General features: G+C 44.8%; 1 protein-coding gene and 1 pseudogene across 1 annotated transcript in view; one reads left to right on the top strand and one right to left on the bottom strand.

Moving 5' to 3' along the window:
• CPED1 (cadherin like and PC-esterase domain containing 1) overlaps positions 1-15,360 on the bottom strand; it is a 116,059-nt gene that overhangs the window by 9,917 nt on the left and 90,782 nt on the right. The window contains exons 18-21 of the mRNA XM_066633651.1: positions 9,598-9,715; positions 8,161-8,297; positions 2,179-2,399; positions 206-307 (exon numbers count right to left, since the gene is read on the bottom strand). Of these exons, the coding sequence (XP_066489748.1) occupies positions 206-307; positions 2,179-2,399; positions 8,161-8,297; positions 9,598-9,715 (578 nt within the window). The remainder of the gene's footprint in view (positions 1-205; positions 308-2,178; positions 2,400-8,160; positions 8,298-9,597; positions 9,716-15,360) is intronic.
• On the top strand, positions 10,281-10,400 carry LOC136657842 (5S ribosomal RNA; annotated as a pseudogene).

Below are 15,360 nucleotides of genomic sequence, written 5' to 3' on the forward strand. Positions count from 1 at the left end.
CGAATGATTAAATCCATGGGTTCCAAATCTGTGGATATGGAGGGCCCACTGTACAGGAGCAAAACACACTTTGGAGTTTTTTGCAGCAAGTCAACATTTGTCTATATTAACGCCAAGCACACTGAACATAGTATTGGAAACTGCTGTTGGAAGTTGTTTCGTATGAACTTCCAAATACAAGGACATCTGTAGCACTAACACTTACCGCTTTAGCACATTCCAAATAATATGCAAGTGATTGGAGTTGAGCCATTGGACACCACCGACAACTAATATAGTTTGGCCTGAGTTCTCCAGTGGTTGCGATCTGAAACGGGAACAGAGAGAGCCAAAACCGCAAAACAAACTTTGCTTCAGAACAGATGGCAACATTTTGTGGCAGCCTTGCATTACACTTCAATCAACCAGATTGGCCGTCCCCAGCCACGAAGGACTGATGTCATTTTCGGTTACATAATATGGCTCTGCATATGTTCCGTGTTAAAGCAGCTATTAATGAATGCTGATTTTAATTGCACAAATCGATTAGACGCATTCGTGGAGGGACGCATATGCTGTGCCGATGCAACGGGGAGCCATTCTAGCAAAACACAGGACCCATCCCCGTTGTGCTGACATTCAGGATTTTTGTATCTAAAAGAGGAAGAAGGTTGCATATGACCCCTACCCAGTTTTCTCTTTCACTCCCTATGCTGAAATGGCCAGCAGTACCCACAAAACCCACATTCATAACTGGATGTGGCTACATCCAGTTATGGAAAAGGCTTCAGGAGTCAACCTCGAGGCAAAATCCGGAGCCGGAGTCCCTGAGGCAGTTCGTGGCTGAACACAGTCAGGTTCTGGCAACTCCTGCGACGCCGCTGGAACCAACCGTATTGGCCTCTGCCTTTCCATTGGACCATTTCAGCGACGTGGAGAGGGGGGATTTGCTGCATGGGTAACAACCTACCCTCCATACCTACTTTACCCAGGCTTCGCGCACTGGAGAGGACACTCTGTTCCAGAACCACCATTCAGAGCGTGACACCATAGTCTTCCAAGACTGAAGGATGCCAACAACCCACAAAACGCAACAACCATGAGGAAAAGGAGAGGGAGGGCAGGAGGAAGAGATCTCTGTGGGGTAAGGAGTGTGCTGTAAGCTGAGTTACTACAGTTTTGAGTTGTAGCAATTCCTTCTTGCCAACAAGAGTTGGCACAAAACTTGCCTCACCTCAGCCAATTTCTGCACCCCATGTGGTATATTGCCACATCAAGTGCCCTTCACATGGTGGCACACCAGCTACCTTTGTGGCTCCTCCTTCTCCCTTTCTCTGCATTCAGATAGGAAGGTGAGAATGGAGAAGAAGAAATGGAAGTGGTAGGAAAATGGTAGGCTAGAGCCTTATAGCTGCAGAAGTGGATGGTAGAGGTGGTGGGAACCCCAGTAAGCCTCATGGATGGGGTGGCCTTGTTTCAACACAACAGACATTGTGTGAATTCTCTCCCAAAGACCACATCTCACGGAGGGCCCAGTACTATCCCCTCCACCACCCATCGATGCAGCAGCACCCAAATGGCAACTGCTGCATCCTGTGATGGGAGGAGGGCAGTCCAAGAGGTCTCCTCTAGGTACATGAACAATCATTCCTTTTCCCAGAGGTAAGCCTCAGTGGCATGGGTGAGTCTACTCAAGCCTACGACAGCTGTTTTGCTAACCCACACCACCGGACTGCGCAAGGGATGGGGGTTCGGACATTGGCGGCGGCAGTGCTGCTGATCCTATTCCAGGACCCGATGCACTCATCCCCCACCCATCCCCACCCTGTTTTGCCCCCTTCCTACCTCCATTCTGCCCTCCCTGCCACCCTCACCTCTCCCATCATCATACCTGCTCCAGTGAGCAAGCAATCTCTGGTGACGGGGACAGGAAGGCACAGTCCTTCCTGACAGTGTTCCCTGCAGCTTGCTAACTTGCGCTCCGTTGGAGTGCAATTTGCGATAGGAGCTGACTGCTTTAATGCGGTCAACGCCATCCCAGAAGAAGAACGTGTGCGTTGGGTGTGTGTTGGACACGGTAAGTATAAGATTGGTTCGAAAAGCCCTTCCTACTTGTATCTACAAAGGTGAGCACTAAGAAAATTAGTGAGTCACTGTAAAAAATGCAGAATTATTCCAGCCATGGGTGTTCGACAGTACCTGAGTAGTAGCTGCTCTAGGGCTTCTTCAAATGTTGGTCTTTGATTTACACTAATCCAAAACTGAGGGTAATAGGAGTAACTAATAAATGTCTTCCTGTTGTTGACATTACGATAAAATTTCATGTCGTGTGCCTTTTGCCACTCTTGAAGCGTCTCATTCACTCGTTCTATCAAGTAGTACATCATTCCTCTATTAGTTGAGTCGCCAATGAAAAGAATCTTTAAAGGAAAGGAAAACAAAATACCCCCAGCATTTTAATGCCTATTTGGGATTAGTGGCACCGAAGCAATTTAAATTGAAGTTTAATTCTAAGAGTGCAACTCAGTACACACTTACCTGGGAGTATTTGAACACGGTGGGACTTACATCAGAGTAATTGATGTAACAGCATTGAACACAGTGGGATTTACATCAGAATAATGTTACACAGGATTGTGCTGTACATTTGCACTCACACATTGGGTCTAATTGGCCTGTAGACTGGGGAAATATGTCTATAAACAAATGACATCAGCTAAGTATGCAGGACTTACTTTCCAGGTATTTGTGTTTCGGTTTTAATACTGGCAAGGCTAAATGTCCCTAGAAGCCCCATCTGTTCTGAGAATGGGAACTGTATTTTGTCCTTACCATCTGTCTGGTTGCAAAGTTTCTTATACTGCTTAGCTGTCAGTAAAGGAGGAAAATGGCTCAACTCAAGATGTTTGAGGCCACATTGTAGATGTATCACTGTCAGGTCAGGGCCTGACAAATGTTTGCATGACACCTTGTAGATGTGCCACTGTCAGGTCAGGGCCATTCATATCCATGAGGCATACTGAGAGAGTCACCTCCTGCAGTGGATGGAGGGAGGGACTGCCTTTGCACCGGGCATCTTGAGGTAGCCGATTTCTAAAACTAGGAGGTTGCAAAAACCCATCACAGATTGTAACCTGTGATAGACTTTTCCTCCAGAAATTTGTCCAATCCCTGTCCAATCACCACATCCTGTGGCAAGGAGTTCCACAGACCAAATACATGCTGGGTAAAGAAATATTCTCTTTTGTTCTAGCTCTCCCAACACTCAATTTTAGTGGATGTTCCCTGATTCTGATGTTGTGTGAGAAGGAAAAGAAAATCGCTCTATCCACTCTATTCATAATTTTGTATGTCTCAATCACTTTCCTCCTTAGCATCTTTTTTTCTAGACTAAAAAGCTCCAAAGACTGTAGCCTTTCCTCATAAGGGAGGTGCCCCAGTGTAGTAGCCATTTTGGTCACTCTCTTCTGCACCTTTCCTAGTTTCACTATGTCCTTTTTGAGATGTGGCAACCAGAACTGTACTCAATACCCCAGATGTGGCCTTACCATCAATTTCTACAACGGCATAATAATATTGGCTGCTTATTGGCATAATATTAATATTGGCATAATATTCTCAATCCTCTTTTTAATTATCCCAAGCATGGAACTGGCCTTCTTCACCACTGCCGCACACTGGGTCAATACTTTCAGTGAGCTGTTCACAAGCACTCCATGATCTCGCTCAGGATCCATCACAGACAGTTCAGAATCTGCTGTCATCATGTAGCTTGATCAACTGATACTGTGTAGGGTTGGCTTTACTGGCTGCCTAGGGAAGCACTTTGTAGGTGATCATGCAGATACTATATAGAACTTAACCCTTGGATGACTGGAAAACAGAGCTGGCAACAAAGTCACTAACAGCAGAACACTGAGCTTCCTGGCCCCAGCTGGAGTAGCAGCGCCAATGGCTACTCCTTACTCAGCGTGTGGTTGGTCTGTGGAACTCCTTGCCACAGGATGTGGTGATGGCATCTGGCCTGGACGCCTTTAAAAGGGGATTGGACAAGTTTCAGGAGGAAAAATCCATTACGGGTTACAAGCCATGATGTGTACGTGCAGCCTCCTGATTTTAGAAATGGGCTATGTATCAGAATGCCAGATGCAAGGGAGGGCACCAGGATGCAGGTCTCTTGCTATCTGGTGTGCTCCCTGGGGCATTTGGTGGGTCGCTGTGAGATACAGGAAGCTGGACTAGATGGGCCTGTGGCCTGATCCAGTGGGGCTGTTCTTATGTTCTTAAACTACAATTCCCAGGAGGCCTTGCAGGTCTTCTTGTTATCTGGTGTGTTCCCTGGAGCATTTGGTGGGCCGCTGTGAGATACAGGAAGCTGGACTAGATGGGCCTGTGGCCTGATCCAGTGGGGCTGTTCTTATGTTCTTAACTACAATTCCCAGGAGGCCTTGCAGGTCTTCTTGTTATCTGGTGTGTTCCCTGGGGCATTTGGTGGGCCGCTGTGAGATACAGGAAGCTGGACTAGATGGGCCTGTGGCCTGATCCAGTGGGGCTGTTCTTATGTTCTTAACTACAATTCCCAGGAGGCCTTGCAGGTCTTCTTGTTATCTGGTGTGCTCCCTGGGGCATTTGGTGGGCCGCTGTGAGATACAGGAAGCTGGACTAGATGGGCCTATGGCCTGATCCAGTGGGGCTGTTCTTATGTTCTTATGTTCCCCTGGAGAAAGCCCCAAGCTCCCCAATGAACATGCGTTATTTTGCCAGCACAGTCTTGAGAGACTCCCAATACAGAGTTCAGGATCTGCCAGAGCAGAGCTCTGGTACCACCCACCTCCTGCACTGGTTCCTCCCCTGCCCCACCCTCCCCTCGCCTTTGTTCCACCCTCCCCCGCCCCCCAGAGGCCACACCACCACCCAGCAGTTGCACTCCCAGCAATGGCACATCCACCTTCTGCTGGCACTGGACCCGGCCCTTGACTGGTTCCTGGCCCAATGCCAGAGTTCCTTACTTTGAGGGTGCCATAAACATGCTTTATGGCACATTTATAGCACCCAGCACCAGTGCTAGGGCTCAGCGGCAATGGTCCAGTGTAGGATTGGGCCCTAAATCAGTAAATCTGATCTCTCTTATCCTAACTTTCTATCTGATGGCTCCCTGGGTGAAAAAAAAAATTGCATTCAAAAATGGGTTTTCCTTATCCACAGGTTTGATACTCATGAATTTGATTCAATGTGGATGGCCGAGCCCACATCTGCAGGGCCGCAGGACGTGACCTCCCAGACATGACCAGAAGTGTTTTTTAATCATGTCTAGGAGGAGTTCTGAGGTGTCACACGCCTCCCCGTGCCTTAGAAGGCCTCCCGGATGCTTCGGAGAGGCCCTTCTGGTTGCCATTGTGTTCTCCCCCTCCCCCCCCCTGATTTAATTATCTGTGGACTTCTGTATCTGCAGGGGGTCCAGGGATGGATCCCCTATGGACACTGAGACCCCACTGTAATTAACACCCTGGTCAATGCTAGGACAAGTGTCACATTGTCCAGCATTAGAAGGTTTTATTAGAAGAACATCAACAAACCCAAATTTGAGCAGAGTATCATTACTTGATAAGTGAATGTAGGTGGGAGGAAGTGGTTTTTGTTTTGTTCTATACCTTTGCAAAGACTGAGTGACAAAAAAAAATCCCATTATGTCTCAAAAACACGAATAAATCACACGGTTGCCATGGAATTCTCTTGCTCAGTCAGGTATCATTATAAACTAGGTACCAGTCAGAAATATAAATACCCTTAATTCCAAAACACTCATTCCGGAAATATAATTTCCTATTTTGGCAGGTAATTTTAAGTACTTTAGCAAATCTTGTCTTTTTATATTTCCTGTTCTCAATCCTACATTGCTCGAGCCATTTTATGACTACACTAAAATGCCAATTGGTTTAAGAATGGTAAATAAAATGTATGCTTTGTCACCTTTTGCTTAAAAAGTAACAGTAGATGCAGTTATTTGGATAACTTATTATTCATGATGTGTTTCCTGCTTCAACTTTTCTGAATGATGGCCTTGTACAATAATTAAAATGTTGTGCTTCAACAAACCACAGTGCTGTTGCAGTTAAAATTAATTAAACGTAACATTATGAGGTTTTGTCTCACAGATGTTAAACAAATTAAATTACTTTTCTATTTGAATTTCACTTTTTTTTTTTTTAATAGTTAAAACTCATGTAATTTCTCCAGTGGAAATAGCCTAGCAAAATGTTACATAAACTTCATACAGTCTGACTTAATAAGGTGTTCAAAGACAGATTGCTGCATCTAATATGAACTGGAGGAAAATGGGGAACTGTTCCCAACCAGAAACCTCCTTCATTCTCTATGTATGACTGATCAGATTTACTAATGCACCAGATGCCTAAAGAGGCCCCTTATAAAATGCTGTGGAGAATTTCTTGCCCTTTTTCATGTCTCAGCCAGTCTGTGTCTATGCTCTCACCACAGGTGGTCTGAAGTTAGTACCGACAGAGATAACCCAGGCACAATGTCACAGCACAAAAGTGAAAAAGCATCTCAGATAAAGGCAACTGCAACTATTAGTGGAGCCTAATCTTATGTGTGTCATCCAGTGGTGTGGGTCTCCTGCGCTGGCACTGACTGCCATAAAGCAGTTGCAAAAGCAGTGTGTTCTACTCAGCACACTGTTGGCAATACTGGCAGCAAGGCCTGCGTCTCCCCACCCACTCCAGTGCTTCACCTAAGAGGTGTTGCTAGGGAGGTGTGGGGGGAGTGGTCCACACTGAGTTACACACACAGGGGTAGTGACATCACTACTGGTCAAGATTTTCAAAATCTTGGTATGTTCGAATAATACCATTATGTTATACCATATCAAAATATCTGTACTCTGTTAAATGTTACAGCCAAAAAACCAGCAGGGGCAGGCAAGGGTGCATCACCACACCCACCACGCAGGCTGTTGTCCTGCCCACTGCGTGGGAGGAAGTCCATCATGGGAGTGACGCACTGGCCTCCTGCACTGGGTGACACCAACCCTAGTGAAGCCACTGCTTCTCCTATTGCTTGCTGGGGTAGGTAACAGCCCAATCCCGAGCTGCCCAGCTTTTGAAGTTGCCGTGGTGCCAAAATAGCTACCGCAGCATCCAATGCTCGCCAGGCAGCCTGCATCAGCCCCTCAGGGGAAGGGGACATTCACCTTCTGGTTTTCAGAAGCAAATAGGAAGTAGTTTTCCAAAAAGTGGAATGGCTTTTGGAGGCTTCTACAGGCCATTCTGAGGCCTGTGGAGGCCCGTATAGTGGTTTGCCAGCCTGGTGCTGTCCCTGGAGGAGACATCTAGAGGCTCCAGGTAAGCCATTCTTACTTCTGGAATGGTTCCTATTTGGAGCTATTCAAGTGCAAGGGTGGGGGGCCCCAATCCGCGACCTACTGTTGTGACCCACACTTTGGGAAGTGCTGTGGTATATCAGTGTTGTAAATAAGACATGTCTATAAAAGATAGAGAGGGTGGGTGCTGATTTTACTTTTTGCATTAACAGGATGCACTCGGCCTTGGATTCCCTAAATATGCTTTCTTCGTCAGGATAGTACATCACAATGATCTTTAGGTTTTATTACTTACTTCAGGAAACTCGGATCACCAGATATTGTACCTGAGCCACAGTTCTCTGTCAAATGTTAGACAGTCACACCATGCCTGTTAAGTAGGACACTGCATTTCCAAACAACCATCTTAGAATCTTCACTACAAGAAAACTCAGTCTAGTGAGGTCCACGTGAGACCTGCACAAGAATGTGAAAGAAGGCTCAATAAGATTAGTAGGCAGAAGCAATGGCATGCATTAAATTAATAGGGAAGGCAAAAGGCTTCATGCAAGGTAGGTGAGAACATCTAACAATAGCGCACTTCATAGATCATCCAATATCAAGGACCACTTAAACCCACTTTATCCTGATGTTTCAATGCTGAACAACTGAAGGTCTGCTAAAATGGCACTCCTACAGATAAATACATTTGGTACTTTTATTGTATTACCTATATTATATTATAATGGCATGCACATATATATATTTTTCACACACATACACAAGAACTTCAAGACAATATCCGAGATATAAAAATAGATTTCCTATTAATACAGATTTCGAGTGGCAAATCCATGACATACCTTTCTGCTTTCTACACATTGTTGGAGTTCCGGCTTGCTCAGGACAGGATATTGACAATTTTCCGGCTGCCAAGTTATTTGTCGCCAGTCACAGGTGCGATTATCAGAACAACTAAGACATGGCACAATCCATTGTCCTAGAAAACACATCCCCACCCTGTTTTAGCTTTCATTCACACTTTAATGAGAAAGAACTTGTATTGCTTGCTAATGAGAGGAGTATGAAGAAGATTCCCTTCCAGGACATCTGAGAGGAATTTTACCCGGAGGTACAAAGTATATTTTGGACCCCTTTTGGGGGGGGTATGAAGTTTATTTTGGGTCCCTTTTGGAGTACAAAGTTTCTTTTGGGCTCCTTCCCTTCTCCAATTGATCATAATTACATACAATCATTGGATTGCAATTTTTACGAATTACGATATATAAAACAACAACAACAACAGTATTTATATACCGCTTTTCAACAAAAGTTCACAAAGCGGTTTACTGTGTTGGCTGATAACATAAAACTGTGTTGGCTGATACAAAATGTGAATGCTAGCCTTCACACAATATATGCAAACATTTTCTGAGATCCCAGAAAATTGCCAGCTCCCCCCCTTTGGCTCCCGGGTCCCCTTTTGGACCCGGGCTCAAGTATGATGTACCCTCTGCCCCCCCCCTCATGGGCCCTGGTGAGATTGGAGAATGTAAGACCCCAGGAAATTTCTGGGGCCCCTCCTTTGACTCATGGGTCTCCTTGGCTCTGGGCCTCGGTAAAATTTACCCCCTGTACCCCTCTCTCACGGACTCTTCTCTTTTCCACCCCTCTTGGAAAAAGATGCACTTACGCACAGGAACCACAGGCAGTGTTTGGCACAAAGACATCTCTAATCTTTCCAAGAATGAAAGGCAGTATTTGAGAACAACAAGAAAGTGTGTACCAGAGGGAAGAAAGTACAGATTCAACATGCATACTCATCACTCACATCATCTACGATATGAAATAACCTGTATGTATATTTGAGTCACAGATGAAACATAAAATGTTCATATCACTTTACATTGTTACAAAGTTTGAGGCTCAGACACAATGTCTCAGACAGGAGACAGTTTATATGGTTTGCTGAGAAACATCAAGTGATGACTGAGAAACATCAAGTGATGAATACAGTAATCAAATTATGTATGTGCCTGCGTGAATTATCCCTGAGCTTGCCCCAAGCAGTCTAGGAATGATAAGCCAAATTAACGTCAGCACTAAAAACCTTCCGTTTTCATTGAGCACATAACATTCAATCTGACTCTTGCCAAGTATTCCTAAAAAGCTTGTGTCATTCTGATCCCTCACAATTTGTTTTCAACTCAACAGGGCTTTTCATGGCAGACTCAAGAACATCTTTTCTAGACAGAACAGGATGCATTTCTAGTTATTTTGAAAACATATCAGGAACAAACCTTTGGTGTCCCCCGTTTCGCATGTTTTCAACTGTGGCTGTGAAATGGTTGACAGATATTCAGCGGAGAGAGGCTGCAGGCCACAGGATTCCTCAGGATGAATGAGCGAGCCACAATCCTGAATTAAAAGATTCCAATAATTTGTTTAAGATACAGTAATTACTCAGTAATATAACATAAAAATTGGATAACGCAGCAATATTTTAAAAGGACAGTTTGGGAATGTAGGATAACTAGAAATTCAACTTGTTCTTTTTTTTATTCTTGCTATTAAATGCTGGTTTTTTAAAGTTAATCTGAACCAAAATTAGATGCAGTTAATAACACATCTGCAATGATATAATTTTGTACCAGTGAGTGGAAAGCCCATCCTCTCTATCCACATTTGTGATGCTGTTGGTAAGATAAACCCCAACAGACCAATTATAATACACCAAAAGTCTTTCACTTGATTTATAGAGTTATCCTCAAAATGAAGAAGCAAGCAATGGTTCAGTTCAATGGATGTTTTGTTTTCTTTGATATAATCCCACTGCATTTAGTGGAATGTACTCTCTGTAAGTGTGTTGGATTGCAGCATGTCACTGGAGCTTTCAATACATTTTAGGTCCGTTTAAACATTCATTTAAGGCCCCAATCCTACTGTGGCTGCTGAAGGTTTTTGATGACTGCATAGAAATCAGGCAGATAGCAACTGTTACCCTGCACATGCCCAATCTTGTCTGATCTTGGAAGCTAAGCAGGGTCAGGCCTGGTTAGTACTTGGATGGGAGACCACCTGGGAATACCGGGTGCTGTAGGCTTACACCATAGTATTTCGAAAGGTTGCCAACCAGAAGTCAAGCACCATTGTATGATTCCAGGTTGCTATTGCAAATGGATCATAGGAGCAGCAGCTCTCGAGGCCTCTGCCAGCACTGGTAAGTTGGCAGTGGACACATGCCATGGGCAAGGGGTACTTGGGGGCAGAGAGAGGGAGGGCAGGGGGTAGGGAGGAGTAAGTGGGTCTTGGTGGTACCAGCACGAGCCAGATCCTGCCCCCTCTTTTCCAGGCTGCCTTGCAATTTTTCTGCCTTTGGATTTGCACCAGCAAATACATGATACATTTCAAAATAAAAATAAATGGCAGGAGAAGCAAACACTCTAATGAAGAAACTGATGTTTGATTGTTTGTGTGTGTGTTTCATGGTCTGCATGGGACATAGCTACTGGGGAAGAGGGTGCCTTGTTGAATTCCTGAACGCTGAAATTTGCCTACACTGGGAAAAGTACAGCACTGGGGCCCATTCACACAGCATCCCCTGAACCTCCCTGTACCTGGGCAGCCACCACAGATCCCCCCCTCCCAACATTCACCAATGGGGAGGAATGGAAGGAAATGCTTTCTGGTAAGCTTGGGTGAGAGTTCCAGTGCAGAGTTCTACCCCAGGGTTTCCAGCAATCTTGTAGCAGCACTGAATGCTATAATGTTTATCACTTAAACGTATGTTCTTGCAGTCCCATTGCTTTGAATTGCTTGCCACCTTGGACACAATTCTATTATAGAAAGTCAGGATATAAATAATAGTCATAAATAAAGAACAGAGAGGAGAGGAACCATTCCAAGGTTTTCGCCGAGTGAAACAGAATACATGTGGAGGGATGCATGTAAAAAAAAATAATGATTTGTTGGAATAAAATATCTGCCAGCGTTTTCTACTCCAACATAACTCTGCATTGCTCCAATTGGAATTGCTTCAATGGTATATTTTCTATTCTACTTTTAGTACCATCGTTTATCAGCTGTTCCCAATCTGCGTGTTGCAATGCAAGACGCTTGTCTGGGCATTTTAGGCCGCCCACTACCTGGCAGTAGGATCACGGTGTGAGCCTCCAGACAGCGACAGGTGGCTCACACAGTGGGCAGAGCTACAGCATGTGAAAAACCCCGTGCTGTGAGAAGTCCTGGCACCCTCTGACCCTCTTATTGCTGTTTAGAGCAGGGGTGTCAAACATAAGACCCAGGGGTCGGATGCGGCCTTCATAAGCTTTTTATTTGGCCCTCGGGCTCTCAGCTGCTGAGCAATGCTGAGGTGACACTGCTGAAAGGGTGTCCCACATAATAATTGGGCTCTCCCATATCTTGAAATATGATCAAGATTTGTGTATTTTCTCTCCTGTCATTAGCAGCCAATGAGTTCCTATACAAGAACAGAGTGTTTATTTCTGGTTTTGACTTGTTTAATGACATCACTTCCTGTGTAATGACATCACCTCTGGCCCTCAGCAGGCATCATGAACGCTTTTCAGCCCTCTGTATGACATGAGTTTGACAGCCCCTAGTTTAGAGGCTTGTGTCAGGCCTCAGAACCAGGAAGTGAATGGTGGTGATGTCACTGTGTCATGACTCACTTCCTGGTTCCGAAGGCATCACAGTCCCAGCAAGTTTAGAACTGGTGGTATATGGAGAAGAGAACATGATAGTGCATTGATGATGATGTTGATGTGAGCCACAGAGCCGAGAATTCTGAAAGCATTAATAGTTTGACTAGTACCTCCAAGGATACCATCAAAAGCTTTCTGCCATGCAGCAAAGTGATTTGCACAGGCCTTCACAGGGAGATTCCAAATTCCTGAACAAACTGCGATTGCTGTCGACAAAGTGCCATAAGATAACTGAACAAGGATTTTCTTGTTTGTCTTTTTTTGAGCACAATGCAGGTACTAAAGTAATATGCAATAACGGTAGCTTTCAGCAGCACTCTGAGCCGGGGCAGTTATTAAAATCATATTTGCCAAGACGTCTTAAATTTGCCTAATCTAAAAATGTCCAAAAAGCTCATTTAAAAATAAGAATATCTGACTCTCCGATCTCTTGCAGGAGATGATTGCAGGATGTGCGTGGTACGCGAGGGAGAGGCAATCTTCTCTGATCAAAGCCAGCTTGAATATTGCCTTGTAAAATGGATTGGCCAAAGGTCAACCACTCACATTGACTTTAGCACCACATAAAATACCCCAAGGATTTTATTAACAGTGTGTGGATTTGTCAAGTTTTGTATAGGTACTTGTAGCATTGCAGCATCTCTAACAATTTCTCTAAACACAAAAGTGGACCCAACTTTCAAGTGGACAAAAGTATCCGTGACTCCCAGGAAGAGTGGCAGACAAAGCGCATTTCTTTTCTGGGCACCCATTTTAAAAAGGCAATCAAGAAAGAATCCTGGAAATGTCTGGACTGATTTCAGAAGCAAGCGAGGTTGACACGTGCCCTCGAAATCATAGTGTGAACATGTTGTGTTAGCAGGACGTTGAAGACTTGGTATGGAACATAAAACGAGTATCCAGTTAATCTGAAGTAGTAGAATTGATGCTGATTTACAGTCCAACTCTAGCAGGGCTGGCCAGCAGCAGAACACAGTTCATGTCTGGCTTCTGCTGAAAAAGCATCGAAAAGCACTTTCTGGCAATCCAATGAGTGATGCTTTGCTGGGAAACTGGAGAGAAGGCAGAATTAATGGTCCACCATCACTGCGGCTGCTGTGAAGGTCTGAAGCTTGTTGCCGATTGCACAGCAGCCATTCAGCCCCCTGCCAGCAGTGCTAGGAAACAGTGGGCCATAGACCAGCCATTGGTGCACGTAAAGTGAAGATAGGGGCAGATTTGGGTGGGGATTGGCTAGGTAGGGGATACCAGCAGCAGTGGTGCACCAGTGAAATGGCTGTTGCAGGTTTGAGGAGAACCGTAGCATGTGTGGGGAGACTTACAGAATGGAAAGATTTAAATCTCCTTTCCCTTCCAAAGACTCCCACTCTCCCCCTCGCTGGACACAGTTAACACCCTTTTTAGTGCAAATGAACCAGCAGGGTGGGGTGTGTGTGTGTGTGTGTGTGTGTGTGTGTGTGTGTGTGTGTGTGTGAAAAATAGGACTGGGTCACAAATTAACTATTTAAAATTTATGTCCTTTATTTTGAGAAAAAAGAGGAGATAATACAGTAGGATGCTTATAGAGCCATAGGTAACAGACAGGCTGATGACTGCAGACCGTATAACATGAATCTGTGCTCAGAGACTAAAATCGTTTCATGAGATCAGAGATCCATTCGGGTTGGAGGAAGTCAACAGTTGAGAGTTGCTGATGGTACAATAGAGCTATCAACACCCATGGCATACATGCATTCTGGGTCCCAGTGGCTTGGCTTGGGTTCTGCAGGTTTCTGGTCATTGCAACATCTGTTTGACCAGGGACAATTGCAGGACAGAAAAATGAGCGTCACCACAAGTAATGACAATTCTATCATATCCAGTGGTGTAGCTAGAGGGGGTGCAAAGCATTCGGTTTTTCAGGAGCCTCACCACGGTGTGCAAGTGTCCCCTCCCCTTCGCAGCCATTCTGGGCGGCGAGAGCCACTGATCATATCACATGTGGAACTCTGAAAAAAGTACCTATCTCCGGTCCCAGTGTAATAGAGGTATGTGGAATGTCGCTTAATACACAACCGCATCTAGCAACTGAAGTTTCCCAGCAGCCTGACATGCCAGTTATATTGAAGCATAGCAGAGTAGGTATTATTATTATTATTATTATTATTATTATTATTTACACTGTTCAGTTGTGATTTGACAGCCCTATCTCATTTAATCAGGAAAGAATGAAATTAAGCAAATATTTCATTGAAACATCTGCAACTAATTGTACTAAAAAAATGGTCTGCATTCCTCATGAAGTCATTTCAGCTCTCGGTTTAGTTAGTTTCTGACCATTTTTGTGCATAGCCAAGGTATGATGAAGAATGATTTAAAAATGCACTATGAAAAAGTATACTAATAAAATTAGACAGAATGAGCTCATGAAAAAAATATAGTATCTCATTGCAAGGAAATAAATTATGAGCAGATGGATATTTGCTCCACTCTATCAAAACGATTAATGCAACACAGCAAATGAGAACCAAATGCCAGGGTAATGGGCGTGGTGGTGGTTTCTATTCAACTTGTCTTGCATTAAGGTGCCTCAAGGCTTATCTGAGTGCTCAGTGTCTGTAAGTTCCAACCGCGGAACTCCCACATCATGACTGGTTTGGCCCTTTGTGCCGGAATAATGGGGGCAGGGGGGTTAAGGGAGCTCTTAATGAAATCCACAAGTATCACCCCCCTGATTGCCCTGGTTTTGCCCAAATCACGCCCCTGGAGCTTTCTGAAAACAGTAGCTAAATGGGTTTCCCCAAAGGTAAAAGAACTTTGGGGGGGGGGGGGAGGGAAGAGAGAGACCGGGTTGCCTATGAATTTAAACACTCTTCTTGCCCCACTTTGAGGGCCAAACTACCATTGTGCAAAATGCATTGCAGAGAGCAGCAGGGGTTTTCTTTTCCTTAAACAGTACACAGGGTGTGCATGTGTGTGTGTGTGTACATGTGAAAGAGAATCTTAATACTTTGCTCCCGCTGTCGTTCTGATCCTAATCATACCCCCCCATGCTATTTTAAATAGCCAAACAGATTCCACTGGCTTTCAACGGGAGTTTTTCACTGTTTAAAATAGTGTGCAAGAAACCAGCAACTGGGATCAGAACCGTGGTGGATAAAGTGCTAAGTTTCCCCTACCTCTGGATGCAGTTTTGCCCAGTTTTGCCATTGCCCCAGTGTGGCTGCAATCCTAACCAACTTTCCAGCACTGATGTAAGGGCAATGCAACTCCGAGGTAAGGGAACAAACATTGCCTTACCTTGAGGAGGCCCCCAAATGCAGGATGCAGTACATGCCCCACTGGCACAGCTGTGCCAGT

The sequence above is a fragment of the Tiliqua scincoides genome, chromosome 7 (assembly GCF_035046505.1).
Source record: "Tiliqua scincoides isolate rTilSci1 chromosome 7, rTilSci1.hap2, whole genome shotgun sequence".
Lineage (NCBI taxonomy): Eukaryota > Metazoa > Chordata > Lepidosauria > Squamata > Scincidae > Tiliqua > Tiliqua scincoides.